General features: G+C 48.6%; 1 protein-coding gene across 3 annotated transcripts in view; it reads right to left on the bottom strand.

The window, feature by feature from the left end:
* Positions 1-26,853, bottom strand: part of Rfx4 (regulatory factor X4) — a 156,794-nt gene that overhangs the window by 68,905 nt on the left and 61,036 nt on the right. For all 3 annotated transcript variants that reach the window (XM_075954493.1, XM_075954495.1, XM_075954494.1), the window contains exons 4-7: positions 26,207-26,330; positions 6,634-6,695; positions 1,774-1,987; positions 1,115-1,192 (exon numbers count right to left, since the gene is read on the bottom strand). In XM_075954493.1, the coding sequence (XP_075810608.1) occupies positions 1,115-1,192; positions 1,774-1,987; positions 6,634-6,695; positions 26,207-26,330 (478 nt within the window). The remainder of the gene's footprint in view (positions 1-1,114; positions 1,193-1,773; positions 1,988-6,633; positions 6,696-26,206; positions 26,331-26,853) is intronic.

Raw genomic sequence — 26,853 nt, 5'->3', positions numbered from 1 at the left:
CTCCGCAGTCCTTGCGTGCAGTTTCCGTGGAAGAACCAGGCGAATGGCTGGACATGACCACTGAACCCCAGCATCCTGGGCTGTCCATCCAAGCTCCTAAACTTTCACCTGTCTTCCAGGGGAGCACCAGATTTTTAACAACGTTTATTCGATTTATTTTTATTATTTTGTGTGTACAAGTGTTTGGCCTGCATGTGCATCTGTGTACCACATGAATGCCTGTTGCTTGAGGACGCGGTGAGCCTCCATGTGGGTGCTGGGAACTGAACTCGGGTCCTTTGCAACAAGTGCTCTTAACCACGAAGCCAACTCCCCAGCTCCCTTATTTTTTTTTTAAAAGAACACCTAAGCAAGGTTATTTTTTTAATCGTCTTTCCATGCCCGTGTTTAGTTTACAGCAAACACACGGATAACATGTAGAAAGACATCTAATGACATGGTTTGAGTTCTTACTTGGCTTGGCACTGGAAAGTGCTCAGTAAAGCAACAGTTACCAAAATGTCTATCATCTATTTTGTTTTTGCAGAAACTTGGACACTTTACATACACTATTTAGTATATGCTCCAATTTTGCTATGAGATCACCAACCAATTTTTTTTTGGCTTTGTGGGCACAAGGAATTTAGTGTCCTTCTGGTCAAGCAGGTGCCTCGATTCTCTTTGGCTTTTCCCTCTGTTCTTTCCTTGAATGGAATATCCTAAAGCAGAACTAGCGTGGACTTCTTGCACTCAGAGATGGCCCTGCTATGGGGTTGGGAGGAAATGGAGAGCTTCAAGGGAGGAGGAGGGCAATAACCCCAAAACCAGTACGGTGGACGATCTCTCAGAATCCGTATGTGTAGACGTGCCGATGTGCTGGCCAGATGGCCCTCCTAATGTGTCACCATCTAGTCAAATCAAGGGACATTCAATGCCGCCTGATCTGCACAATGACCTCTGTGAGACAGGGAAAAGGGCAGTGCCTGCCTGGTAGCATGGCTGTGAAGGGTGGGTGGGCCAATGGCTGCCGGGGGCTTCTGGACACCAGGCCCTGCGCCTGATAGGAGTTAAAGTAGGAGCGGTGTGAAGTACAATACTGTAACAGAGCGTTCGCGGCATAGCCATGTTGACCTACCTCGTCAAAGTTGGCTCTTATGACAGTGTCCAGTATTCTCTGACAGTGTGTTCTGTACATCATAATGAAGGTAGACACCTGCGGGGTGAGTGAAGGGTCAGTGAATAAGGAGACATTCGTACACAGTGGGGCTGCCCTGGGGATCGCAGCCTTGATACCATTTGTTCCACGGGAGGGATAGACTTCACCTAACAGCCACGCATCCTGAAAGGCCTGAGGCGGGAGGGGAATGGTTGACGCGCCTTGGCTCCCGGCTCTGTGCTCATGTGGCACCCAAACACCACCCTGCAGTACCAAAGCACTGGTTTTACTCTGCCCCCATCTTCCACCCTGAGACTCTGGGCTCCAGGAAGATCAGACTAACATGGTCTTCACACTCGTGTGTCCAACACACTGTAGAGTGCTTAGCACATGGCACAGTAGGGCTGGGGGGGGGGGCTCAACTCTCCTGTGGCTATAACATTGAAAAAAATAGACCCCAAGGCATCATCTGTATATGTGCTTCCGCCAAAAAGTATCGTAGACATTTGGGAATTCTCTGAACTCTATCAGAGACAGAGAGAGAAGAAAGGAGGAAGAGAGAGGGGGAAGGAAGGAGAGAGGGAAGGAGGGAGGGAGGGAGGACAATCATCCCTAGCAATCACTTTCTATGAAGTTACCTTTTCCTCAGGAAGACTGGCTGGCAGATTCAGGTCTTTGACATTTGGAAAGTCTGGCAGCAACGTTCCAAGCTTGGACCGGGGAGAATACGCCACCGTCTGTTTGGTCACTTCTCGCTTGCCTGTCTCGCTCACCCAGGCAGCTCCTTTCTTCGAATACATCACATCATAATACTGGGAGCTTTCCTTCACTGCTATCCCATAGTAATGGTACCTGGGCCGCCGAGAAAGAGACAGATTGGGGAGTACATGGATCATTATTAGTTGGGGGTTTCCTGGGTTGGAGAATGTTGCTCAAAACCAAGGATGGCTGGACACATCCAACCCAGGGCTGAAAGAGTTAACTCTTCTATAAGGCTTGACATCCCTGAAATCTACAATTAAGCCAAAGTTCCACGTTGCCAGCCATCAATCAGGCAGGTAAAAATAACTGAAATTGCCTCCTACAGAAAATGTTAAGTCAAATACTTTGCAAAGCAGAAAAGGGAAGAGAAATTTTCCATTAATACCTGATCTCTAATGTCTACCAAATACCTTCCCAAGGGTACCTAACACCTTAGTGTCCTCTCTCTGTGGGGATCCAGAGCAGAATGTGCTCATGTATCCCCAAGAAAAATGTGCCTGGCCATGATTATCTTCTTCAGTGAAGGCTAGTCTCAGGGACCTACGATTTGTTCATTCTTATTTTATTATTATTGATTTGAGTCTAGGTTTGACTGTGAAACCCTGACTGGCCTGGAACTTGCTATTTAGGCTAGGCTGGCCTCTAACTCTCAGACAACCACAGAGATTCTGCCTCTGAGTACTAGGATTAAAGGCGTTTGCCTCCACACCCAGCAAAAGCTGCAGTTTTAAGAAGATACAGTCAGTGTCTGGCGTGACCCTGAGTGCCAAAGACCAGAACCTCTCCTTAACTCACAAAAGGCATAATCACAGACACACTTTCAGTTACGACTAAGGAGGGACAGAAGGAGGCTGCCTTTGCTGTTGATGGAGGTGGCAGGGTTTTAGGGTTTTGATTTATCTTTCCGTACTGAGCACTTAGGTTCTGAACACTTCGCAAAGTACTTTATTCGCATTAATTTGAAAATAACCTTCTTCTGAAATGAGGATTGCTGCGATCATCCTAAAGATGAGAAAAAAATGAAAAAAAGAAACGGCAAGCGATTTGCTCAAGGGCATAGGGCAATTTCAGGCAAGGACAGGCTGTGGGCCAGTCTGTTTGCCTACACAGCCGCTGTGCGCCACTAATGGCGAACAGGGTGTGCCTCAGAATTACTTCTGGAGCTTAACAGACATGCAGGTTCCTAGACCCCTTCCCAGAACCTACTGATTCACAACATTTGAGAATGGGGCCCATGAACCAGCTGCCCACCAGCTTTAGGGCCACGGCAAGAAGGGCTTGACATACGTCATTTCACAAACTCCCCACGAGGCTAGGAAGAACTCACACTTTACAGTTTACAAACAAGGAAGCCAAGGTCTAGAGAATTTACCACCCAGGTGAGCGGGCAGCAGAGGCAGGCTGTGAGCCTCTAACGGGCTTTGCACCTCTGAGTCAGTGATTCCCACGCTTTATTAACACTAAGAATCACCCACAGAGCACACGGCAGCATCCTGACCCCCAAGATTCCGAGTTAGTGGTCTAGGGTGGAGTCTCGCAGTGCAGTGGTAAGGCTAGGGTAACCGGGGGCCTCGTTTTCAGAGACACTGGTCAATGCAGCAGCTACTCTTCTCTCTGCACAGACACATGGCGATGGGTCCAGGGAAGCATTTTGAGTCCTGGGAGGTTTCACTGGGAGGGAGAAACGGGGGCACTGTAACCTTCCCTCTCACAGCCCCCTTCCTGCTGGTACCATTCTGTGAAATTTCTGCCCAGAGGGCAGCTCGCCTCCATCTGCATGCCTCCTGGGATGAAGTACTCAGGCCCTCCGAAGGCAGCCCAGCTCATTTTCAGCCGATGGAGTTACCACAAAGTTCTTTGTGTTGAGCTAATATCGACCGTCTGGGTCTTCTACTCCCCAACTGTCACATAACTGCCTTTCCCTCTGTGGGCCCCCTGCGGGGGAGGGGCTGGCTCCAGTGACTCCAGAGGTACCTTCTGGAGAGGAGACAGTTGTAGCATACTGCCTTAGCTTTAAAATGTTCCTTAGAACTGCTTGAAGCCAAGGTAGTCATATCTTAATATGGAATTATGGGATATTTACAACATTATAAGAACAGCTAACTTCTTGATTAACCACGCATGTTGCTGAGATCATAAATTACAGTACAGTTACTGTTCTGGTCTCCTCCCCTCTTGGTTTTGCTAGTTCTGGTCTGAAGGGAGTATTATCAGTCCTCAGTAGCCATGCCTATGTTTGGTCTATCAAAGCAGGTTTGCTGAGGGATTTGGGGAGGCCACGCTGCAGCAGGAGACTCCTTTGCAGCCTGAAGCACCTTGCTGCCTTTAGATTGGCTGAGAAGGTGAACAACATGGAAGGATCCTTAAGGAAGTAGTAGAACATGGCTCTGAGCACGCAAAGCTTCAAACACAGGGGCTGCCCAGTCTGCTAACGCGTAGGTTAAAGGAAAAGAGAAGGACAAAGAGAAAAACATGCTCTCTCAGTGGGACCATTCTCCAAGTGCATGCAGGGCGGGAAACACATATGTTCTGTTCCTGCCCTTTCTGGTTTTCCCTATCAACTCTCCTACTCCTTCTTAGAAATCCAAGTGTGCACTGGAGCCATTGGTTTCCAAAGACCACAGACAAAAGTTTCCATCCATTTTCATCAACCCTCCCGCCCCCACCTTGAAAATGTGCTGCTGTGTGCCTCAGGCGGCTTAGCCTTTAAATTCATGTGGTCTTAAACTTGTGCCTCCTGCCTCAGACTCCAAGGCCCTAGGATGACGGGCAGAACCACCATGTAGGGTTCAAATCTGGCTCAACCAAGATTCTGAAGTACTGACTTAGAGTTCACCAACGAACGATTAACAAAGAATCTGAGTTTTGCACTCTGTCCTTACTGAAGTTGCAACCTTATTTTTGCCAGGATGTTTCTTTATAAATGAAGTTAGGAAGTTTGTTCTTCAATGTAGTCACCCTGGGAAATAAATCATTGAGAAATTATCTTAAGATTTCCTTTAGAGAGGCAGGCGGATCTCTGTGAGTTCGAGACCAGCCTGGTCTACAGAGCTAGTTCCAGAACAGGCTCCAAAGCCACAGAGAAACCCTGTCTCGAAAAACCAAAAAAAAAACCAAACCAAAACAAAACAAAACAAAAAAAAGATTTCCTTTAGTTATTAAAAAATTTTCTGGGCATTCCTTTGAGATTTCTCCTAAGAGCTTCTGATACACACACACACACACACACACGCACGCACACACACACACACACACAGAGAGAGAGAGACAGAGAGAGACAGACAGAGAAACACATGTGCATAGACAGACAGACAGACATATACGCAGAGACACGCACATAAACACAAGCAGGCTTACGCACAGATGCACACATAAACGCAGACAGACACACCACACATACATGCTCACCTATTCTCATTTTCAGGCTTCACCAAAAAAAGGGTTTTCCTAAGTTTGATAATCTGTTTCTTCCCCTCCCACTCCCAAAGCCAACTCTTCATTGGAGGATAAGAATGTCCTGCCCAAAGCCACTGGTGGTGGCACAGGCCTGTGATCACCGTGGTAGGGAGGATCAGGAGTTCAAGGCCTTCTTCTGCTGTATATCCAGTCTGAAGCCAGCCTGGGCTATCGAAAACCTTATCTCATCATAAAAACCAAATCAAATGAAAATAAAAACCTAGGGTGTACAGCTCAGAGGCCATTGTGAGTTTCTCAGGGTAACCATGTGGGGTGTGCCTTTGAACACCACCCCCCCCCCAAGACAAGACTTTTAGTCTTATATTGTGATTTAAGGTTTTGATGTTTGATAGCTCCTTGTGCTGCCTTGCTGGGGTGGTCAAAGGTCTAGACCGCTACCTGAGAAGAAGGCACCCTCTAGTGGAGCTGCTGTGCACCTTAGCATAAGGAAGGCTCTTAGAAGTCTTGGAGCACAAGAAGTTGTTGAACTGGGGCTGGCCAAACTTGTGTGGCCACCTTCCTCTCCCAAGGAGCACTTCCCGACGCTGAAAGTTTCCAAAATATCTTTAGAGGTGAATAATGTGTATCTTTGATGGAGCAGGAGAGGTTGGGTCCCCCTTTCTGGTACACACCTGGGAGACAGGTGTCCTCATGGCCATCACTTCCTCTGGTCCTAAGCGACAGTTCCTCCTGAAGGCCTCTCCATACCCTGCCCCCTTCTCTTTCTCTACTATGGCCTGAGGTCTCCATGTCGGCCTTACGTATCAGAATGTTCCTGGCAAGCCACGCATGATGAGACCTGTCATCTCACGATGTGAGGGACTCAGGCAAGAGGACCACGGTGAGTTTTCAGAGTAAACTATCTCGGACAAGGGAAGTGAAGCAAACATTCACAGGCTGGTTGAAAAGGCAAAGGCAGGAGGAGCCTCCGGCCTCTCCCCATGTTCTTGGTGGAGACGGTTTGTGTCTGTGGCCCACTCTGTACAATCAGAGCAGAGGTCTCTCAACTGACAGTCCATACAACCTGGGGACGGTCTAAGAAGTCACAGGACTTCTTGAAAATATGCAGAGGAGATTGCTTTACAGAGAACACTTGGGGACAGGCTGGCAAGGGTCAGACGGTAACAAGCAACTGGGCCAAAAGTCCCAGGCTTTTGGAAGGCCAGCCTCTCCTCCATGTCCCCACTTAGGCTCAGATCTCCCGCCAAGGCCGAGATTCAAACTCCAGAGGAGAGGTCTGGGGTCTTCCCTCAAGGCCCAGGGGGTTATTTGGTGCTTACTTTGACTGTCCTCGGGTCCCGAGTCTTCTGGTGGTTAGCTGAGGAAACTGCTGCCTTATGATCTGTAAGACAACGCGAGAGCCAGTTACCCATCAGGAAAAAGGGGGAGGGCTGGTGTGTGTGTGTGTATGTGTGTGTGTGTGTAAGACAACACAATAACCAGTTACCCATCAGGGAAAGGGGGAGGGCTGGTGTGTGTGTGTGTGTGTGTGTGTGTAAGACAACACAAGAGCCAGTGATCCATCAGGAAAAGGGGGAGGGCTGGTGTGTGTGTGTGTGTGTGTGTGTGTGTGTGTAAGACAACACAAGAGCCAGTGATCCATCAGGGAAAGGGGGAGGGCTGGTGTGTGTGTGTGTGTGTGTGTGTGTGTGTGTGTGTGTAAGACAACACAAGAGCCAGTGATCCATCAGGAAAAGGGGGGAGGGCTGGTGTGTGTGTGTCTAAGACAACACGAGAACCAGTTACGCATCAAGAAAAGGGTGGTGGCGGTGGTGTGACTGAAGGCAGGGAAACAGACCCCGGTGCACTAACTTGTAGGGATCTTTGGGCACCCTAGAGAGAACTCGGGTGTGTGTGGGAAGCAGGTGGACAGCGCTTTGATGGTGGGGCTCAGATCCTGAGGGGATATCACTGGGCTGTGGTGCTTTACTCCCTGTATTCACAGCCAGGAGAAGCCAGCCTGGTCTAAAGTATACCAGTCCCTCTGGAGCCTGCCATCATAGCTGGAACCAAACCCACCTTCATCCCTGTAACTGGACCTTGTGGACCATCCCTCCTTCGTCCCTACAAGCTGGTCCCTTTCCTCCCCACATTTCCCTACAAGAATTCAAGGTCACCCCCATTTCACAGGCTTCTGAGCCAGATCTCCATGCTCAGAGGCCTCCTGGACCAACCGCTGTCCGGTAGCTCAGGCAGCCTCTTGACATCACCTGGTTCTACTCTTTGTCTTTTGACTTGGTCTCACCTGAGAGCATCCGGGCCTTCCTCACTGAGTGCTAATAGGGTCTCTTGCTTCTTAAATGTAGGGTGTGTGTGAGAGCAAAGACCTCGCTTAGGGCTTGGCACATAGGGAAGCTTGGTCTTGCTGTGGACTGAGAAGATAAGGCTCTCGTTCCTGTCCTTCACCTCTCTGTAGAGGAGAGGACTGTAACTACTGTGGCCTGGGAAAACCACATTCCTGAAAGGAGTCTGGAGAGGAGGCCATCGGCCAAGGTAGGCACAAGCCGACAGGCCTCCTTTCTTGGTATTTCCTGATAATGTCTTAGGAGAGGTGACATGATGGAAAAGTTTGTGTGCTTGAGTTTGGGAAATGAGAGACCCCGAATTACATCTTAACCTGGCCATTTGTAAGGTAGGTGCCTCTGTGTTCAGACGGCATGCTTTCCCTATCTATAAAACAGAACTGGGGGGCTGGAGAGATGGCTCAGCTGTTAAGAGCAGGCACTGTTCTTGCAGAGGGACCCGAGTTTGCTTCCCAGCACCCTCATCTGGCAGCTCACAACTACCTGCAACTCCAACTCCAAGGAAACTGACACCCCCTTCTGGCCTCTTCCGGCTCCTGCACTCATGTGCACATTCCCACACACAGACACATATGCATACACATAATTAAAAATAAAATCTTTTAAATAAAAATAGTAATAACCTCTACCTTAAAGAATCCTTGTGAAACTTGGGGAGGGGGAGAGTGTTAAACACATGTAGAGTCCAGAGCTTAGCAAGCACGTAGTGTGCTTCAGAACCTCCTGGCGGCTCCATGCCTTCCTCGGAGGCTTTCCTTCTTACACTCACTCGGAACCCCAGGCACTCTTCCTTCTGGCTAAGTCCTGAGCAGATGTCCGTGGTCAGAGAGATGCTGAGCCTGCTTCCCCAGCCGATGGGGTGCAACACACTGTCCTGCCTGATGACATGCTGAGCCTGCTTCCCCGGCTGGTGGGGTGCAACACACTGTCCTGCCTGATGACATGCACACTGTCCTGCCTGATGACAGGCTGAGCCTGCTTCCCCAGCTGGTGGGGTGCAACCTCCAGGGCTTTCCCTAGAGATAAGACTCTTTTCATCACATTGGCTTCCTTTTCTCCTCCATGCTAGTGCTTTCACTGACTTAACCCATCCATGTGATAAACAGGCACCGGTGCCTGCTCGCTGTTAGGGTTTGACAAAGTCAATCTCTATGTGCCTTGGTTTCCTTCTGTGATGTCTGAGGACTCTGGGAGTCACGTCGTCTGCCCTTAACTGGAGTGACGAGTGGTGCTGGGGTTGACTTCACTAGCACCAGTTCGGTGGGACAGAAGGAAGCAGACAGATAGTGAGAAATGAGATCTTAGAGGGGAAGCGTGAAGATTGCCCGCTTTGGCACACTAGGGAGCCTTCAGTGGGGAGAACAGACAGGCAGCCTTGCCTCGTCTCGAGGTGGGGGAGAGAAAAGATAGCTCACATGGTCCTCAGAGAATCTAGTGCAAGAATATCATGAAACCACATGGGGAGGGAAATGAGACTTTATAAACGTGATTTTGTGGGCTCATGGGTGTGGCTCACTGGGCCAAGTGCTTGAGATGCTCAAGCTGAGTTCAGATCCAAACACCCATGTAAAATGCTGTGCACAGTGGCACGCAAGTGCCTATTATCCCGGTGTTAGGGATATGGAGGGTAAAGGATTTGGGGGGCTTGGCAGCCTACCTGGAGACCCCTAGATCCAAGAGAAAAACCCTATCTCAAAAGATAAAGTGGAGAATGATGGGTAAGACACTCGACAAGGATCTCTGTCTTCCACACACATGCATGTAAACACACATGAGAAACAGTGATACTAAAAATGATCCAATCGGTCTCTGAACTACATATGGTTCCACTTTCATAGTCATGTGTCCCCTGGGATTGCCACGTCCTGTGTAAAATGCAGTATCGGAGTTTGGGTCAGTGAACTCCCTGCCCTGTGGTGCAGGCTAAGTCTACACCAAGGTCTAACGGCCTTGTTCCCTCACACTGGCGTCAGCCTGTGGCCAGCCCCTCCAGAGGCTCCTTGCCTGATCAGCCGCAGAGGAAGGTCCAGAGCAGATACTGCCAAGGGTTAAGGATGAACACCAGTGATAGCCCAGGACAAGAGGGGCATAAATGCTGAGTCAGGAGTTCATGCTGGCTGAAACAGAGTCATGATTTGGGTTCACATTTCCTAACCACCCACGCAAACAAGATAACAATAGTGACAGAGGAGTCCCAGCAATCCATCAGGACACACCAGTTTCTCAGAAGAAGCAGGGCTTCTCTTGTGTTTAGCCCTGGGAAATTTCTCCTGTGCAGATGAGTTCAGCAGTGAAGTGCTCTATGAGCCCTTCTATAGCAGATATTATGAAAAAGGTAACACTTGGTGCTGTCAAAACTGTAGTAAAAGGCCAGCAAGATGGATAAACATACTTGCCTCAGCCTGGTGACACTCAGGTTCCATCCCCAGGACCCACAGTGGAAGGAGCAAGCTGCGTTCTGGCCTCCACATGTGTGCTATGGCATGTATATGTGTGTATACATGTGTATGAGTATATATACGCTCATGTGCATACACAGTAAACAAACGTAATAAAAAATTGAAATCTATAGTACAACTAGAATCCTCCGATTCCCAGTGACCCGATTAGTACAGCGGTTCCTCCGGAACGGTTTTACAATATATGTCAGGGGCCACGGATTCTCAAACTTTCTGATCTACAAAATCTAAGAAAGTTTCCTAAAGTGAGAACACAGAAGCTGTGGGTCTTCTAATAAGAGAAAAAATAGAAACACCATGAATACCCCAGGGCAGGGGACTGGTTAAGTACATGCTGTGTATACATTCAATAATACTCACATCACTGTAAAAAACGGTCCCAAAGCCTTTTGATATATCATGATGTCAAAACAGCCTGGGTTGGATACCAGGTAGACGCACACGTTAAACTCTAGCTCTAATTTTTGCTTGTAAAGCTGCGCGAATGAGCAGATTATGTGGAGAACTAAACTGGGAATTCTCTAGGGTGGTTGGGTTGTGGGTAGGACAAAAACTGGGATCCCCGCTGTCCTCAACAAACTGTGCATTAGAAGTCATCCTGATTGACAACATTGAGGATAACCTCACAAGATGCATCCCAAATCAACCAGAATGTTACAGCGTGGCGTTTTCTTTCTCTTTAACAACGTAAGCCATTCTCTGTTCCCTGTAAATCATCTCCGATAATAAAAGAAACCAGCGCTGTTTTGTTTGGTTGCTAAGTCTCATTATCACTTGATTTAAGAGGCTGGCTGGGTTCTGAAGCCCTGTTCTGTTTATGTCCATGGTATCCCACACAACCTCCGTAGAGCAAATAGGCAAACCTTTGGCTGGAAAAACAGAGCCACAGGCTCAACTACAGACAAGCCACATGCCACTGGGACATAGGGTCAGGCTTCCCAGAGTCATCTGTTCTACCTCCGTGAGTCAATACGAGTTACAATCCAGGTCCTTGTCATTCTCTGTCTGGGAATTCACTGACCAATCTGACCTATGATCCTCTCCTTTGCCAGCAGTTTGGCATAAGCTGTATGTTGGGGTGGTGCCTTTACCATCTTTGTGACCAGTGTCACCGCCTGCTAATTTCCCTAAGACAGCAGGGTGTCCTCACTGTCCCCCAACTCCATCCCCTATGGACCAGCTGCGTCTCTATGCCCCTTCCAACTCTGCTCTAGCCATGTTATCTCAGGAGGCCCTGCCTCCAGTCCAGCCTCCTTAACAGGGGCCATCTAAAAGGCAAATGTGGTCATTGCATTTTGTCACTGGAAATGCTAGGGACCTTCTTGTTCTCCGTGTCCATTCCTTCTACCCTCATGCCTCTCCCCCAAGTCTCAAATTGATATCTTCCTTTTCTTTGTCATTACAGACAGACAGACAAGCAGACAGAGATATAAACATATGCACAAATATACACATATAACCTGTTGAATTCAGTTTGGGTTTTTTGTATGTATATGGTTTTAGGGTTGACCACTTTGTATTAGATAACCAAATCGGGGGCTCATGCTCAGGAAAGGCTAATGTTCCCTCTCTTGCAGTCACTAGTGCCTGCAGTTCTTTGGAGGGTGGGGCCCCACGATCTCCCCCATTCTGACGGTCATCGCCCAGGTGGTCAGTCTCTCCGAAGACTTCCTGCCATTCTGGCTCTCATGATCTTTCTGCCCCACACATTTTATCTTATAGTTCCTTTTCCCATTTCTGTGACTAAAATACAGGACACAAAACAATGTGAGCAGGGTAGGGTTTATTTGGTTTATAGTTTGAGGGGATATAGGGCATCGTGGCAAGAAAGGTATGATGGAAGCAGGAAGCAGCTGATTATGGCTCCAGTGGTCAGGAAGAGAGTGAACAGGAAGTGGGGTCAGTCAATAAAATCTCAAGAGGTTCCCTTCCTTAGTGACCCACTTCCTTCACTAAGGTTCCACAGCCCTCTCCCAACGGAGCTAAACGTAAGGCAGGCCAAAGTGTTCAAACACAACACCTTCCCCTCTTCAGGTTGTCTAGTTGCGATGAAAAAGTAACGGATGAACTTTCTCGTGAAGCACTGGGTATCCCCACATGCTCCCCTACTGAAGTGATTGGTACGCTGGGACTAAACAGTGGGGCTTGGTGTTGTGCCCACTCGGTCCCAAGCTTGGACTGCGTGCCATTAGTCACTTCACAAACAGCACCTCTGCAGTCGGCACAATGCCAGCGCTGAGCTACTCCCCCTGATTCCGGAACTGGGCATCGTACCAGTGACATCAGCGCACGAGACCTGAGACATGCGCACTCTGATCAACCATCCCACCAATCACATCCGCTCACCAGACACAGACCTGACGACGTGCGCACTCTCTGAGACATGCGCACTCTGGACTCAACGCCCCAGCTCAACCACACTCCTTCATAAGAGAGAGCATCCCCAGGCTCTCATGCCTTCCTTTAACGCCGCTTTGGCCTCTTTCTCCTGCTTCCGCTTGTTCCCACTACCTGTGTTTGAGGGACCAATGATTTCTTGATCTTATCCCTTCTTCAGTCACGATTTCTCCTCTGATTGCCTCACTCTGACCCTCTCGGAAAAGCTCTCATGGCTTCTGCCGTGAACAGTATCCATCTTTCCCTGCCCTAAGAGGTTACAGAAAATGGGGAAAAGTCAAGGGGATGATGATGCCAGCGGATGGCCTAACAACTCAGAATCCATTCCCATCCAGAAAAGCAGAAATCTGATGATTAAATGCTTCTGTTTGATAAAAATACAGAAGTCACTAACAGAATTAGCAGAAGGCATTCTGGACACACACACACACACACACACACACACACACACACACACACACAGCGGCCCTCTGACATTCCCCCAGGACCACCTGTCTCAGCAGAAGCTCGAGTTCCATTCTCTGCTTCTCATTGTCCTGTGTCCAGCCATGCTTCACCTTGACTTTTCCATGGCGCCTCTGGACAATGTCCAGCCCTACTATGTTCCACCGGATGGGGCCTGCCTTCATTCCTGTCACCTCTCCTGAGCCTGGGCTCTGGCCATCGGGAACTGGTGCCAAGTTTCACGGTCACTGCTCTCTCCCACTGGACTTTGCCATGGCTGTTCTCCTAGTCCAGCACCTTCCTCCATGCCTTTTGTCTGCCTGATACTCTTGTACCCTTCAGATCTCAGCTTTGACCTTATTTCTCCTCAGAAATACTCCCCGGAGACACTTGATTGGTGGCTACAATGAAATGATTGCTTTTAAACTGGCCAATTAAAATGTATTGTGTTCATGATGTGCAATATGGTGGTGGTGGTGGAGGTTTGAATGAGAACGACCCCCATAGGCGCGAATATTTGAATGCTTCCTCACCAGGAAGTGGCACTATTCAACAGGAAGTGGCACTATTCAACAGGAAGTGGCACTATTCAACAGGATTAGAAGGATAAGGAGGTGTGGCTTGTTGGAGGAAGTGTGTCACCAAGAGCAGGCTTTGAGGTTTCAAAGGCTCAGGCTGGCCCAGTCTTTCTCCTTTCCTCGCTCTCTTTCCCTCTGCCTGTGGATCAGGATATAGCTCTCAACTACTTCTCCAGCACCATGCCTGCCATGCCTGCAACCACGCTCCCTGCAGATAATGGACTAAACCTCTAAGACTGTAAGCCAGCTGCCCCAGTGAAATGCTTTCTTTTGTTGCAGTGGTTGTGGTGCCTCTTCACAGCAACAGAACACGGAGACAAGGATATTCTGAAGTATGCATCATGAAATGGATAAGTTAGGCTGATCAGGAGAAGCATTGCCTCCCACACTTGTCTCTTCTTGGGCGTGCAGCGAGGACACCTAACACTCTCATAGCAATTTTCAGGAACAGAATGCGTTATTTACCTTTATCGCCATGATGTATAAAAGACATCTTGAATTTATTCTCTCTAAGTAAAAATTTGCAGCTGCTGACTAGTGTCTTTCCCAAATCCTGACCTCATTTATCCAGTGCTGGGACAAAACCCAGGGTTCCTACAAGCGAGGCAAGCGATCTGCTTTTGAGTTACATCCCCGGCACTGGCATTCTGTAGGATCTTTGTAAGCAAATGACCAGCTCAGCTCTATCAGTCCCCACCTGGGGCTCTAAGACTCTAGGGGGCTGAATCTTCAGCCTCATTTTCTTCGGCTCCTCCTGATGCTTGGCAGTGTGTGGTGTTAATAACTATCAGGTTGAGTAGTAGGACGTTATTTTAGACTCAACAGCTTTCCTGAAGCACTGGCTAGAATCCGGACATTGTGTGAGGCCCTGACGCTGAGCAAAACAGAAACTGTCTCTGTTCAGATGCGTACATCTCAACACGAAAGGCCAAAATGGAGAAAATAAAACACAAAGCATGCTGTTTAAAACCAAAGACAAAAGTGCAGAGTGAGGGGCTGGGGATGTGGAAGTGGGAGGGGCTGGGGGGGATGTAGAAGTGGGAGGGGCTGGGATGTGGAAGTAGGAGGGGCTGGGGAATGTGGAAGTGGGAGGGGCTGGGATGTTGAAGTGGGAGGGGTTGGGGATGTGGAAGTGGGAGGGGCTGGGGAATGTGAAAGTGGGAGGGGCTGGGGGATGTAGAAGTGGGAGGGGCTGGGGATGTGGAAGTGGGAGGGGCTGGGGATGTGGAAGTGGGATTGCTCTTTTGTTTGTTACCCGAGGACAGTGACAATATGGTGTGGTGACCAACAGGAAGTGAAGAAGCGAACCCCCAGGAGCTTCCTTCCAGGCTCTGGGGGTCCAGAGGCCCTTCAGGAAGACTGGGGGGATATGGATGGAGGGGAGGCAGAAGAGACAGAGGAGACGGTGGAGATGAAGCCATGAGCCAGGAGAGACCATGGGGGGGGGGCGTTGCAGGCACTTGTAAGCATTCTGCTTTCATGGGGTGAGGTGGGAAACTTCAGAGGACCAGAAGCAAAGAAGGGGGGGGGGATCGGCTCTCAGTGAGTCTGGCTGCTGAGTGGGGAACTGGCTACAGGGTGAGGGCAGAAGCCGGGAGACCAGCCAGTAGGCTGCTGCAGCCGACCAGAGAGGTGATGATGGGACCCAGAAACTGGAAGAGTAAAAGGATAATTCTTCTTTCATCGGCCATCAAAGATCTTCCTAGGGTGTGTCAAGAGGGGAACCACGATATCTTTGTGGATAATGGTGTCTATGTTCACTGTTGGTATTTTATTCGTTTTGCCTCATAATAGTTTCTCAATAGCAAAGTTGCAAAGTCAGCCAATGTGCATAATATACACTCAAAACACTGTGTGTGTGTAGTGATTGTGGATATGTGTGTGTATGTGTGTGGTATACATGGATATGTAAGTGTGTGATGTGTGTGTGCACGTGTGTGCTGTGTATGCATTGCGAGGACATGTGTGGTACATACAGATGTGTACGTATGTATGCAGATGTGTATGAAGACAAAAGGAGAATTCTAGCACCCTGTTTCTGTGAGGAAGGGTCTCTCTGAATCTAGAGCTGGGCTGGTGGCCAGCAAGCTATCCTCCTGCCACTGTGTCACCCACACCCCCTGCCCTGGGGTTACAGACCCGTGTCCAGCCATGCCAGGTGCTTTACCAGAGTGCCGGGGATCTGAACTCAGGTCCTGTGCTTCACAGCAGGGGCTTGCTCCCACTGCCCCTCTTTCCCAATACCCCAGATGCGATCTTTGAAGGGAAGCAGGGCATGTACACATTTTTACAGTGTTTTAAAATGAGAGACTGGGCCGGGTGGTGGTGCACACCTTTAATCACAGCACTCGGGAGGCAGAGGCAGGTGGATTTCTTTGAGTTTTGGGCCAGCCTGGTCTACAGAGTGAGTTCCAGGACAGCTATGGCTACACTGAGAAACCCTGTCTCAAAAAAAAAGAAAGACTGGAAAAAGTATTTTGCTCCTTCTGCCACACGAGCATTAGGTCTCGTCTGTAGAAGAAATGCCGTTTATCCCGGGAACGGGGCCTGAGCTGGGCAAAGGCAGAGCAGCGACAGGTGCCTGGGCTTGTCTCCTTGGGCTCCATCACTCAGAAGTGAAGGAAGGATGCGGGACAAGAGAGAGCCCACACAGACAAGCTTCCAGGTCAGGGACTAGAGCAAGGATGCAGGACAAGAGAGAGCCCACACAGAGAAGTTTCCAGGACGGGGACTGGAGGGAAGGAGACAAGTGAACAGATGGAACAAAAGGTTTACATTTCCTAACGCCGACCCTGCATCTCCTTCCGCTAGCACTGAGACCCTCTTCCCCCGGCACAGTCCGTTGCCAACAGAATCAGCCCTCCTTGCGTCCACCCTTTTCTGGGCTGTCAGGGGATCACACTAAATCCAGTGGTCAAGCTTATGTACGGCATTTGTGGGATGAGAGTATTTGGCATTTAGTAGCTTAATCTTCATCTCCTCGAGCTTAAGCAAGCAAGGAAACAAGCAACAGCAGCAAAGCAGCCTTTTCCAGGAAATAAGTCTGTTCAGAGTTGGGTGTGGGGGATGGGAGGAGGCTGCAATGCACCACATCTTGCCTGCCCCAGCGGAGTTGGGACTTTTCCCACTCTGAGCAAAGAAAGGCTCTTGCAGGTGGCACCTCCTCCTCGCAGCCGCAACAAAATTCTGTGGGAAGGCTTGGCTTCTTCTTTCTTTTTTTTCTTTCTTTAAGTGTTTCTTATGGGCTGCAAATTACAAATGAGTCTCCTCTTCTTTCACCAGATCATCAACTGGTCCCTGAATCTGAAAGACCGGCATAATTTCGTTGGGAGTATCCAAAAAACCTCAGCATCAGTCCAGCCCCACGAGGACTGTTCAGCTTTTAATTTCTGGAGCAAGACTCAGCAAACAGTAAAACACTTTTGTGGCATTGTGAAGGTTGAGCTTCGCTGTTTGATAAATGAGCAGACGGGCAGGCAGCCCCTCTTTCTTCATTTGTGTGGATTCAATGAAGCCTGCCTAAAGAATGCCACATGCTGTTCTAGCTACTGATCTAACATTCCGCAGCATCCCAGCCTTCCAAATTCTCTCAGTCACTCGTGAAGTCCACCCTTCTCTCTTTCAGCCAGGGCAGGCAGAGCTGGGGGTTGGGGGAACAGAGTGCAGAGTGGGGGTGGGAAGTGGGGCCGTTCGGAGCGGCGCTCTTTAGAGCTGCTGGAATGATTTCAGGTGGCACTGAGTGACCCGTATGCATGGTCCAGCCTTGGGAAGACCTAGCACACACAGCACCCATGCATAATTTTGTGGGTGAAATATTTACAGAACACAGGTTGTAGGTGTGCGTTCCTGAAACGGCGTGGCCACACAGTGGCCCTGTGGTGAGATGGGGAAAGGAGGGCAGACACCCACGAGCATCTCTGAACACCACACACTGTCTAAGGCATGTTCCTCTTGGTGTAAAAGTGACCCTAAAGCATTTCCAAACTGAGACCCGGGATCTAGCCAGTGATCTAACCTCTTGTGTTTGCAGCCCCTTGCCAGAGGAAGAGACATGAACAGGATCCCACTGACCTCCCCTGATCTTTAACCTCGCTAACACTTGGCACCAGGAAGCCAGCAGGTGTTCACCAATCGTGTCCATCAGCAGTGCATGAAACCCCGCAGATATGTCCTCTCGTGCGGCACCTCAAGAGATACCTCCAGAGCCATGCAGCGAAGCCACACGGTCCCTGTCCTCTGCAGACAGGCTTCACTCTGGGCCCTCATCATATGGCCTCCATTGCTTTGGTTCCCAAATTTAGCCACCGGGCTTCTTACTGTTTCTACAGATTCAACCCACCAAACGATCTAAAAGAAATCCCAGGGTGACAGAGCAAGTCTGAACCCTCCCACGCCCGAGAGGAGACAGGATCCTGGGTACGCAGTGAGTCAGAGATGCCGAAAGCCGATCTGAAGGCAAGTGGTGGGTCCCAGTCCTGGGGCCATTTGAGTGTGGGAAAAGAAAGGCTGGTCAAACAGAAATTGACACTTAAGACCGTAACACCATGTTCTATAAGTATTCACTGTGGAAATTTTGAACAAGAGTAAGACAGAAGTTGGTTAAGGATCTGAGTCCCACCAATTTAAATCTAGAAGTAAAGTGAGCTAGTCACTCTCTGTTTTGACAATAAACCTCCTTGCAGAGGAGGAAGAATTGAAGCCTAGTGGTGGGTGCGAATAAAGGTTTCGAAACATCCGACCTCTGTGCCTCCTTCAAGTATCTGCAAGAGCAATTTTGCGTGGGGCATAAGGATCCAGTCTATACATACACACACACACACACACACACACACACACACATGTTACACACACGTATTTCCTGGAAGTCACCCATTTGAACATGAGCGTTGAGGTTCTACTTCCACAGAAAATTCTCCGAGAGAAGTTTCTACAAGAAGTTCGTGTGGACTGTGAAGGGCAGAAGTAGACAGCCCATGTGTGAACGGATGGAGGCATCTGGGAAGAGCCCAGGGGAGGGGAGGCAGCTGTGAACCATGAGGCAGGAAAGGTGGATGAGGGCTGCAGAGGGTCCATATATCCACGCGTGAACCAGGGACTGTCCTTAGGGTGGCTGGGTGCCATGAGGAGTGTGTGTGAGACGGTGACAGCTTTGGCAGACTCATCAGAGCGGGGTGACTTACGTAAGGTGCAGGTTAAGTCAAAATATGGAATAATCGCACAGACGATAATAAGAAAAGTGCGGGCGGGGAGGCAGTCCGTGTGACGTGGGACATTTTTAGAACAATAGTTTTCAAAATTGCTCAGCAGGAAGAGCACCGAGAAGGGCTGGAACATTCATGCATTAGGGATGGTATATTAAAGAAACATGAAGTATTAGAGCCATGGAAGGCTGCTATGATAAAATGAAATAACTGTAACTAACAGGCACTGAGTGCTTCTGAGCTAAGTGGTATTTACAGTCCCCAGAGCTGATTTCATGAGTCCACTTTACAGACTGGGAAACTGGGCCTGGAGCTCCTAAGCTGTCTGGGTTCTTGTGGCTGGTTAATGCTGGGGTTGAGCTTCAGACCCAAATGACCTGGGAAGATCTGCAGGGTACTACACTAAGAAAAGAATTAACCAAATATATATGTTGATATGAAGTCACATGGACAGTGGGTACCATATTCTAAAGGCTAAGGAAAGCATATGCTAGCATTTAAAATAGAAAGACACTCTGTCCGTACAACTAATTTTTCCTTTGAGTGATGGCAAGATATCAGCATGAAGACCCGTTGGTATGTCTTCAGGACACTTTCATGGCCTGCATCCATGGACGTGTGAGTGACCCCTCTTCCCATGTCAGGACAGGAAGGAGGCGGGCAGAATGGAGGAACTCTCAAAGGGGGAGGTCTTATTTCCATCTGTGTTACACATATGTGACCGCTAAGCACAGATCCCCAAACACATGTAGCTGTTCCCACCACTGAGCAAGGCTGGCCAGCAAGAAGGAAGAAGCCAGACATTCAAGGAGGAGCCACCCCCACCGTCCAATCTCAGAGTGACCTCTATAGTTCATTTATACCTCACCTTTCCCAGCGACTACATTCACACAAACACAGCCCTCTGGAGTTCGACTTCCCATTCCTGGTTTCTTCCCATCTTACTGACATCACCAGCCATCTCAGCTGGCGTGCCACCAAATGCAGCAACTTGAGAAAATCACTCCCTCCCTCTGATTTTAATTTCCCCATCTAGAAAAGGATGGGCTCGTACCAACAGATCTCTAATCTCCCTCATAGATTAAGCTCTCAGTGTGTGGAGACAACCGGTAATAGTCATGGACTGTATTCTCTTTGAGCGTTGTGCTTACGGCCAAGGGCCACCAGCAAGGCTTCATGGAAGTGAAGTTCGCAATGCTCAATGAACTCATGCACTCAGATTCCACTGTCAAAACTATCTAATGCCTTGGCGTGTTTCTACCTCTCCCCAAGAACCCCACAAATTGTGGACCAAAAATTGTGTCAGCCTCATGGTCTCCAGTGGTCATATGCACCACCTGGGCTACTTTTAACTGGCTTATCATCAGAGTATTGGCAGACAGGGCCCTGTCCTGATGACTCAGCTTCCTCTGTTCCAACCTGGAGGCGCTGCAAAGGTGACGTGCGTTTGGGAGCAGGCAGGATTTGCATTCGCATTTTGATCTTTTCCAGGTCAGAGACAGTTCCGGGATGGTGACCTCTGTGACGCTGAACACTGGCGGGGAGGGGCAGCTACAGCTGGCCGTGTGGTCGTGAAGGCAGAGAGCTAGAACTCGATGGCGTGCGATGCTGACGCATGAGATGTCCCACAGCTCCTTAGGAAGGATGCTCTGTTGGGGTGATTGTGCCCGACTGTAGGGTGAGCAAGGCCCTAAGCATGTTTAAGGTGGGGCAGCTAAGCCGTGCTGCGCAGCAGGTTCCGTGTGCTAAGCACGTGTCTAACTGTTGACGTTTTCAGCTTTCAGTAGATGTATGTTCGTGTAACCCCACTGTACGTCAGAGAACAGTCACACCCCAGAGCTCTCGGCCCGGGTTCCACGTTATAACTGAGATGCAAGTATGGGGATAGCCTCAGAGAGATAAAAATTGCTATTTCCTCTTCCTCTCTCTTTCTTATCAGTAACTTCAGGAAAAAGTAAAACTTGTTTTTAATCCACCCGCCAGATGACACTTGGTTCAGAATGCTGGCCCAGCGATACACTAAATCATACATGTGCCTATGCAGGCGCACACGTCAGGGGTTAATGATGGCAGGGAGATGGTACAGAGTGGGAGGGGAGGAAGGAGGGTGAGTGCAGGGTGCTCGCCTGTGCGGTGTCATGAAGGTGGCTTGATTAGCTGTAAACGCACACTGGAAATTGCGGGCGAGCACTAAAATTCAGTTTTTTAAAAAAGCACAACTGATACAAAGCCAAATAGACACATGAAAGCAGGGCCGTATAAGATGTCCAGTGGAAGTAAACAGGGGGAACTGTCCGCGGCCCAAGCATGGGAGACTGAGTTCAAATCCCCAGTATGGCTAAGTGCAGCTGTAGCCCCAGCGCAAGGTCCCTGAAGCCCACTGGGCAGCCAGTCTAGACAGTCAGCCTGCCTCACAGGATAAAGTAGAGAGAGCAGAGAAAGACACGGTCTCCACACACATTACATGCACGTATGTACACACCCAAACATGACCGTGAAATACACACACCTACAGAGTACTGCTCCAGAAGCTGAGGTGGTAGGATCACCGTAAGTTCAAGGACAGCCTTGCTTACACAGTAAATCTGAGACCAAACGGGGCTAAATAGTAAGAGTTTAATTAAAATGGCTAATTAAAATAATTAGGGCAGGGAGGGGAAACTGTCTTGGTGGTTAAAATACTCAAAAGCACAAGGACCAGAGTTCAGATGCTCAGCATCCACAGAAAAGCTGGGTGTGGGAGGCTGGAGCGACACCTTGGCAGCTGAGAGTGTCTGCTGCCCCTGCAGGGCAGCTGCATTCGTTTCCTAGCTTGCAACCACCTCTAACTACAGACTGATGTGATTCTGACGCCTCTACAGGTACCCACATGCATGCATGTGCACACACACACACACACACACGTTAAATAAATAAAAATGAAAATAGAGTACAATAAAATAAGACATGAAATAACCAGGCATAATGGCATATACCCATAACCCTAGCATTCAGAAGGTCAGCTGCAAGTTTGAGGCTGATCTAGTATACAAAGCAAGACTTTCTCTCTAAATAAGTAAATACACATAGATAAATAAATACATAGACCAAACTGTAAACAGTGGGAAATAGCAAAACATAAACACAGAATAAGGAATGAGGACAATGAATAGGAAACTAACAGCTGCGGTAACATTGCTCCCACTGTGTCAACAATCACTGCAGGTGAGCATCACTCTGCAACTGCACCAATCAGAGAGAAGCTGCAGGTGCTGGGCAGGCACTGTAGGTTAAGCCCCAGGAAGCCAAGGCAAGCAGATCAGGACTTGAGGCCAATGTGAGCTGCACAGAGAGCCTGGGCTGTGCAGAAAGATCCTAGCTAGACCTTGAGAAAGAGACAAGATGTCGGGGAGAGACTGTTGGCTTTTTGAAGTAAATAAAGAAACAAGATCCAACTGTATGTTGCTTACAAAAAAAAAAACCTTTAAATACAAAGATGCTTAGAGATGAAAACCGGATGGAGAAGGAATGCCAAGATAACAGTCATCAAAAGGGCAAGGAGTTGCTCTGACTTCAGATAAACCGACTTAAGCCAAGGAGCACTGTCTAGCATACAAGGGTGGGTGGCACACTGACCAAGGGGCCAATTCCCCAAGAAGGGGCAGCAGTTCTTAATGCTGCTCAGAACAACAGAATAGCAGACTTAGCTTCAACATGGTACAGAAGGCCTAGCTACCTAGTGTAATAAGCAGGAAAAGGAAATAAAAGAGAGATCAGGAAGAATGAACAGAATGGTCTTCATCCACAGATAACGTGATTGTCTATGAAGAAAATCAAGATATATTGAGAAACAAACAAAAAACAAATTTTTTAAATTAAAAAGAAATTATAGAAGTGTTGCAGGATATGAGGTTAATACATAAAAGCTTTTTCTACCACCAGCAATGAACACAACACTGCTTACATTGGCACTCTCAAAAATGAGAAGTCGTATAAGTGCAGTTAGATGTGTATAAGATCTATATGAAGAAAACTCAGTGGAAAGAGAGTCAAGGAAAGCTACATAACCGGAGCGGTATTCCACACGCATGGATGAGGAGAACACACAACCTGGTTAAGACTTGAGTTCTTCCCAACACGATGTATACCCTAAAGCCTAGAGCCAAAATCTAGTCACTGTCCAAGTATGTTGTTACATGCCCATGCACTAGGGTGCACACACACAGCTACACACACAAAGCACACATGAGCATGCATGTATGTACAAAAGAAAAAAAGAGGTTAAGGATGTGAGATCACAGAAAACGACCTAAGCCACTAGCAAAAGCCAACCCAAGAGCAGTCCAGTTAGAATGTTCCGCAACCTCTCCACTTTCTGAATAACTCCAGGACCCAAGGTCACTGCCGCTTTCCCAGAAGCCAGTGCTTGTGGAGTTTGGTCAACGGTGAGACATCTCAGGGCTCACTTGTGGCAACGAAACTGCTGCCTTCATCTTTACCAACAGCGGTTTCCAGGCAGGCTGCCCCAGGGACAGCTTCAGAGCGGACATCTGACTCATTGCTTGCCAAGGGGGGCGGCTACCAATAGAGTCTCCCTTGAAAATGAAGAAATACCGCTCTAAGTTAAAAGTTCACAGATTAATCGTAAGTTTGGATGCCCCTGCTCAAGGACAGGCTGTATACCCCAAGGTTTGCAGAATCTGGTTCCCTTCACCGGAGGAAACAGCAGCTGTAAAGTACAGGAGTCTCAGGATGGGCAACTGTGTGCTTGGGATTTCAATACAACAAACTCATCATGGACCCTCAGCAGGCACCTTCTGCCCCCGGCAGCTGGCAGGACAGTCCCAACTTGAGTGTGTTTGGACTATTGGCAAGGAGGATATCCTATTTACTTATGGTCTTAATAATAAGGACAATTCCTTGCATTCAGTCTGATGACTGAACATAGATGTCTCTTAGTGTCTGTGTTGGAAGCTTTGGCACCAAAGTTCATGGGGAGGAAGCTCCTCATTCAGAAAACCATTTGAAGACATCTGTGTGGTCAAATGTGTCAGCAGAGACCAAGAACCCGAGAAGAGAAGAAATTTGTCAGGAGGTGTCTCAACAAGGAAAGGGAGAGGAAAATGGGCCTGGGAGGCAGGCCAGAAGGAAAAGCTAAGAGACACAGGGCAGAGAGGGGCTGGGATTAGTGGGAAGGAGCTGAGGACCAATAAACCTACTGATGAAGAAGACTTGATCCCAGCCTTGTTGAGAAGTAAAGATGCCTACGAACTTCACAGGGGTTTTCTGTGGGCTGTCACATGAGAAACAATAGGACACCATGCTTCGTCCATGGTCCATTGGTGTCTGGAACAAGAGCCGCCCCATAGACCCTTCCGTGACGAAGGGCCATCCAATATTGCGGTCTCTGGCCAGGTGTTGCTATTTGCAGTGCAGCCAACACAACGGCTGGAGGGCCAAGCTCTTGCTTTTGTGGAAGTTTCAGTAAGTTAGATGCTGTGTGTGGCTAAAGAGCACAGGGGTAAGGAGAGATGGCATAGACAGAGAGGAGTCCAGGTCAGGGGGCTTCTAGACCACAAACCTCTGGGAATTTGACCATATCTTAAAGGGAGCTTAAAATGGGAATGGAAGGGAAGAGCTAACAGGGAAGGACAGACTTTAGTCAAAGTCCTCTCGAGGAAGAGTTCAAGGACATGCCAAAATGACCACAGAGCTGTGGAAGTTTTTGTTTGTTTGTTGTTTTAAAATAAAACCTTCACGTGAGCAAATCAATAAATGGTGTTGGTTTTCTTTACATCATAATTTGAGCTAAAAGATGACTGCTTGCATCTGTACACAGAAACTTCAAAGATGAATTCATAACACTAACAGCTGTGGTCACAAGCAAGAGGTGGTTAATATATATCTGAGTTGCTGGGTGACTAAGTCATTTTCCAGGCCCCACTGATATCTCACCTGAACCTTGTTGCTTCCCACAAGGCAGCTGAGGTCAGAGAGGTTGCATGTTAAATTCTTAGAAGCTGCCCAAGCTGCCCCTCTATCCGTACCTACCTAGCCTTTCCATTGCTGCCACTTCGTGAGAATGCCAACACAAGCTGGTGTCACGGGAGTCATAGAACACTCTCCCTTCCCTCACTGCTGGTCCAAGCCTCTCCGAGCGGCACATTGGACCCCCTTCCTAGGTCCTCCTATGACTACCTAACATGGGCTGGGGAGCCCAGGACCACTAAAGTCATAATCCAGGATGGTTTCCCAGTCTCTCCAAGGCACGCATTACCAAGCCAAGTGCCTCTCTGGTCCCAGGTTCACCATCAGACGTAGATGCACTTGTACACTCATATCTGCATCTTGCAGAAGAAACATTACTTTGTGCATGTGACATACAAAGGAAAGACAGCAGAGGCCTTCAACTTCTTGCTTCATAATGCTCCTGAATTGACTAGCATTTTTACAGTTAGGTATTGCCAAACCCTGTAGATTGCTTTCTTCTGGGGTTTGATTTGGTATTGTTTTGGTATAACTGTGTGAGGAATTTGCAACAAAAGATCACATCGAAGTCACCCAAGTGTTTATTTTAGTAACTTCAGAAAATAAGAATTGGGATGTTTTAAATCTATGTGTTATGGGCCAGCAAAATGATTTAACGGCACCTGCCACCAAGCCTAAGGGTCTGAGTTTGAATCCCAAGACTCATAGTGGAAGGAGAGAATTAGACTTTTGCCTCTCGTCTCTGTCTCTGTCTCTCTCTCACACATACACAAACACACTACGTAAAAACCAAATATGAGTGGTACATCCCATTAGCCATAAATAAAGGACATTGAGCTTATAATTCACGTTCCTAGAGAAGCTAAATAAGAAGGTGAATCCAAAGACAAACATATAAGCATCCTCATGAATATTAATTTTCATCAGGCGATGAAATGAGACAGAGACAGAGACCCACATTGGAGCACCGGACAGAAATCTCAAGGTCCAAATCAGGAGCAGAAGGAGACGGAGCACGAGCAAGGAACTCAGGACCGCGAGGGGTGCACCCACACACTGAGACAATGGGGATGTTCTATCGGGAACTCACCAAGGCCAGCTGGCCTGGGACTGAAAAAGCATGGGATAAAATCGGACTAGCTGAACATAGCGGATAATGAGGAAGAATGGGAACTCAAGAACAATGGCAGTAGGTTTTTGATCCTACTGCACGTACTGGCTTTGGGGGAGCCTAGGCAGTTTGGATGGTCACCTTACTAGACCTGGATAGAGGTGGGCAGCCCTTGGGCTTCCCACAGGTCAGGGAACCCTGATTGCTCTTCGAGCTGATGAGGGAGGGGGACTTGATCGGGGGAGGGGGAGGGAAATAGGAGGCGGTGGCGGGGAGGAGGCAGAAATCCTTAATAAATAAATAAATTTAAAATAAAAAAAACACTAAGTAAAATGTAAATTTTAAAAAATTTAAAGTATGTGGATTATCTAAAGTTGGGGAGCTTAGACTGACCTTCCCAAAGCTGGCCGCGTTGACGGGCTGGGTGTCATTCTTCTCACAGAAATCCAGGTAGTGCATGTACAGGGCACTGCGAGGGATGCAGACACCCTCGGCGATCTCATAGTTCTCCTCCAGCCTAGAGAAACAGATGCTCAGTGAGAAGAGCAACAACAACCAAGAGTCTCCGCTCCCCTTCCTTCCAGCCTGGTAAGGCCTCAGAAACAGGGCTCTTCCTCCACGATGAGAAGCCGGGGTCACCTATAGGGTCAGCAGGTTCCTTTGCCTTTGGTCCTGGTTACTTTTCCAGCCCAAATTCCAGTCCCTCTACTATGAGCTGACCCTGGCCTGGACACACTGGAGAGAAAGGTCCCTTCAGACCTTTAAAGCTATGTAAGAGCTTGCAGGAGCCCCGCTCAGCCAGGCTTCAAACCATGCGTTCACTTTGAAGCTATTTCTAACAGGAAGATGTCAGAGGCTATGGGACAGGAGTGGTAGAGAGGAATTATCTGAGCAGACTCGTGGGCAGGCAGAGGTGGCACAGCTGGACAGTCACTGGTCACTGCCAAAGGGAGACTTCATGATCCTAGTAGAGTTGACCTCTGGTTATGCTAGGGTCTTCTTCCTCTGTGCGGTATTCAGGCTGGTAGTGCTGTATCCCG

Source organism: Microtus pennsylvanicus, chromosome 20, assembly GCF_037038515.1.
Source record: "Microtus pennsylvanicus isolate mMicPen1 chromosome 20, mMicPen1.hap1, whole genome shotgun sequence".
Taxonomy (NCBI): domain Eukaryota; kingdom Metazoa; phylum Chordata; class Mammalia; order Rodentia; family Cricetidae; genus Microtus; species Microtus pennsylvanicus.
Note: the sequence above shows the minus strand (reverse complement) of the source record. Positions and strands in the feature narration are given on the sequence as shown.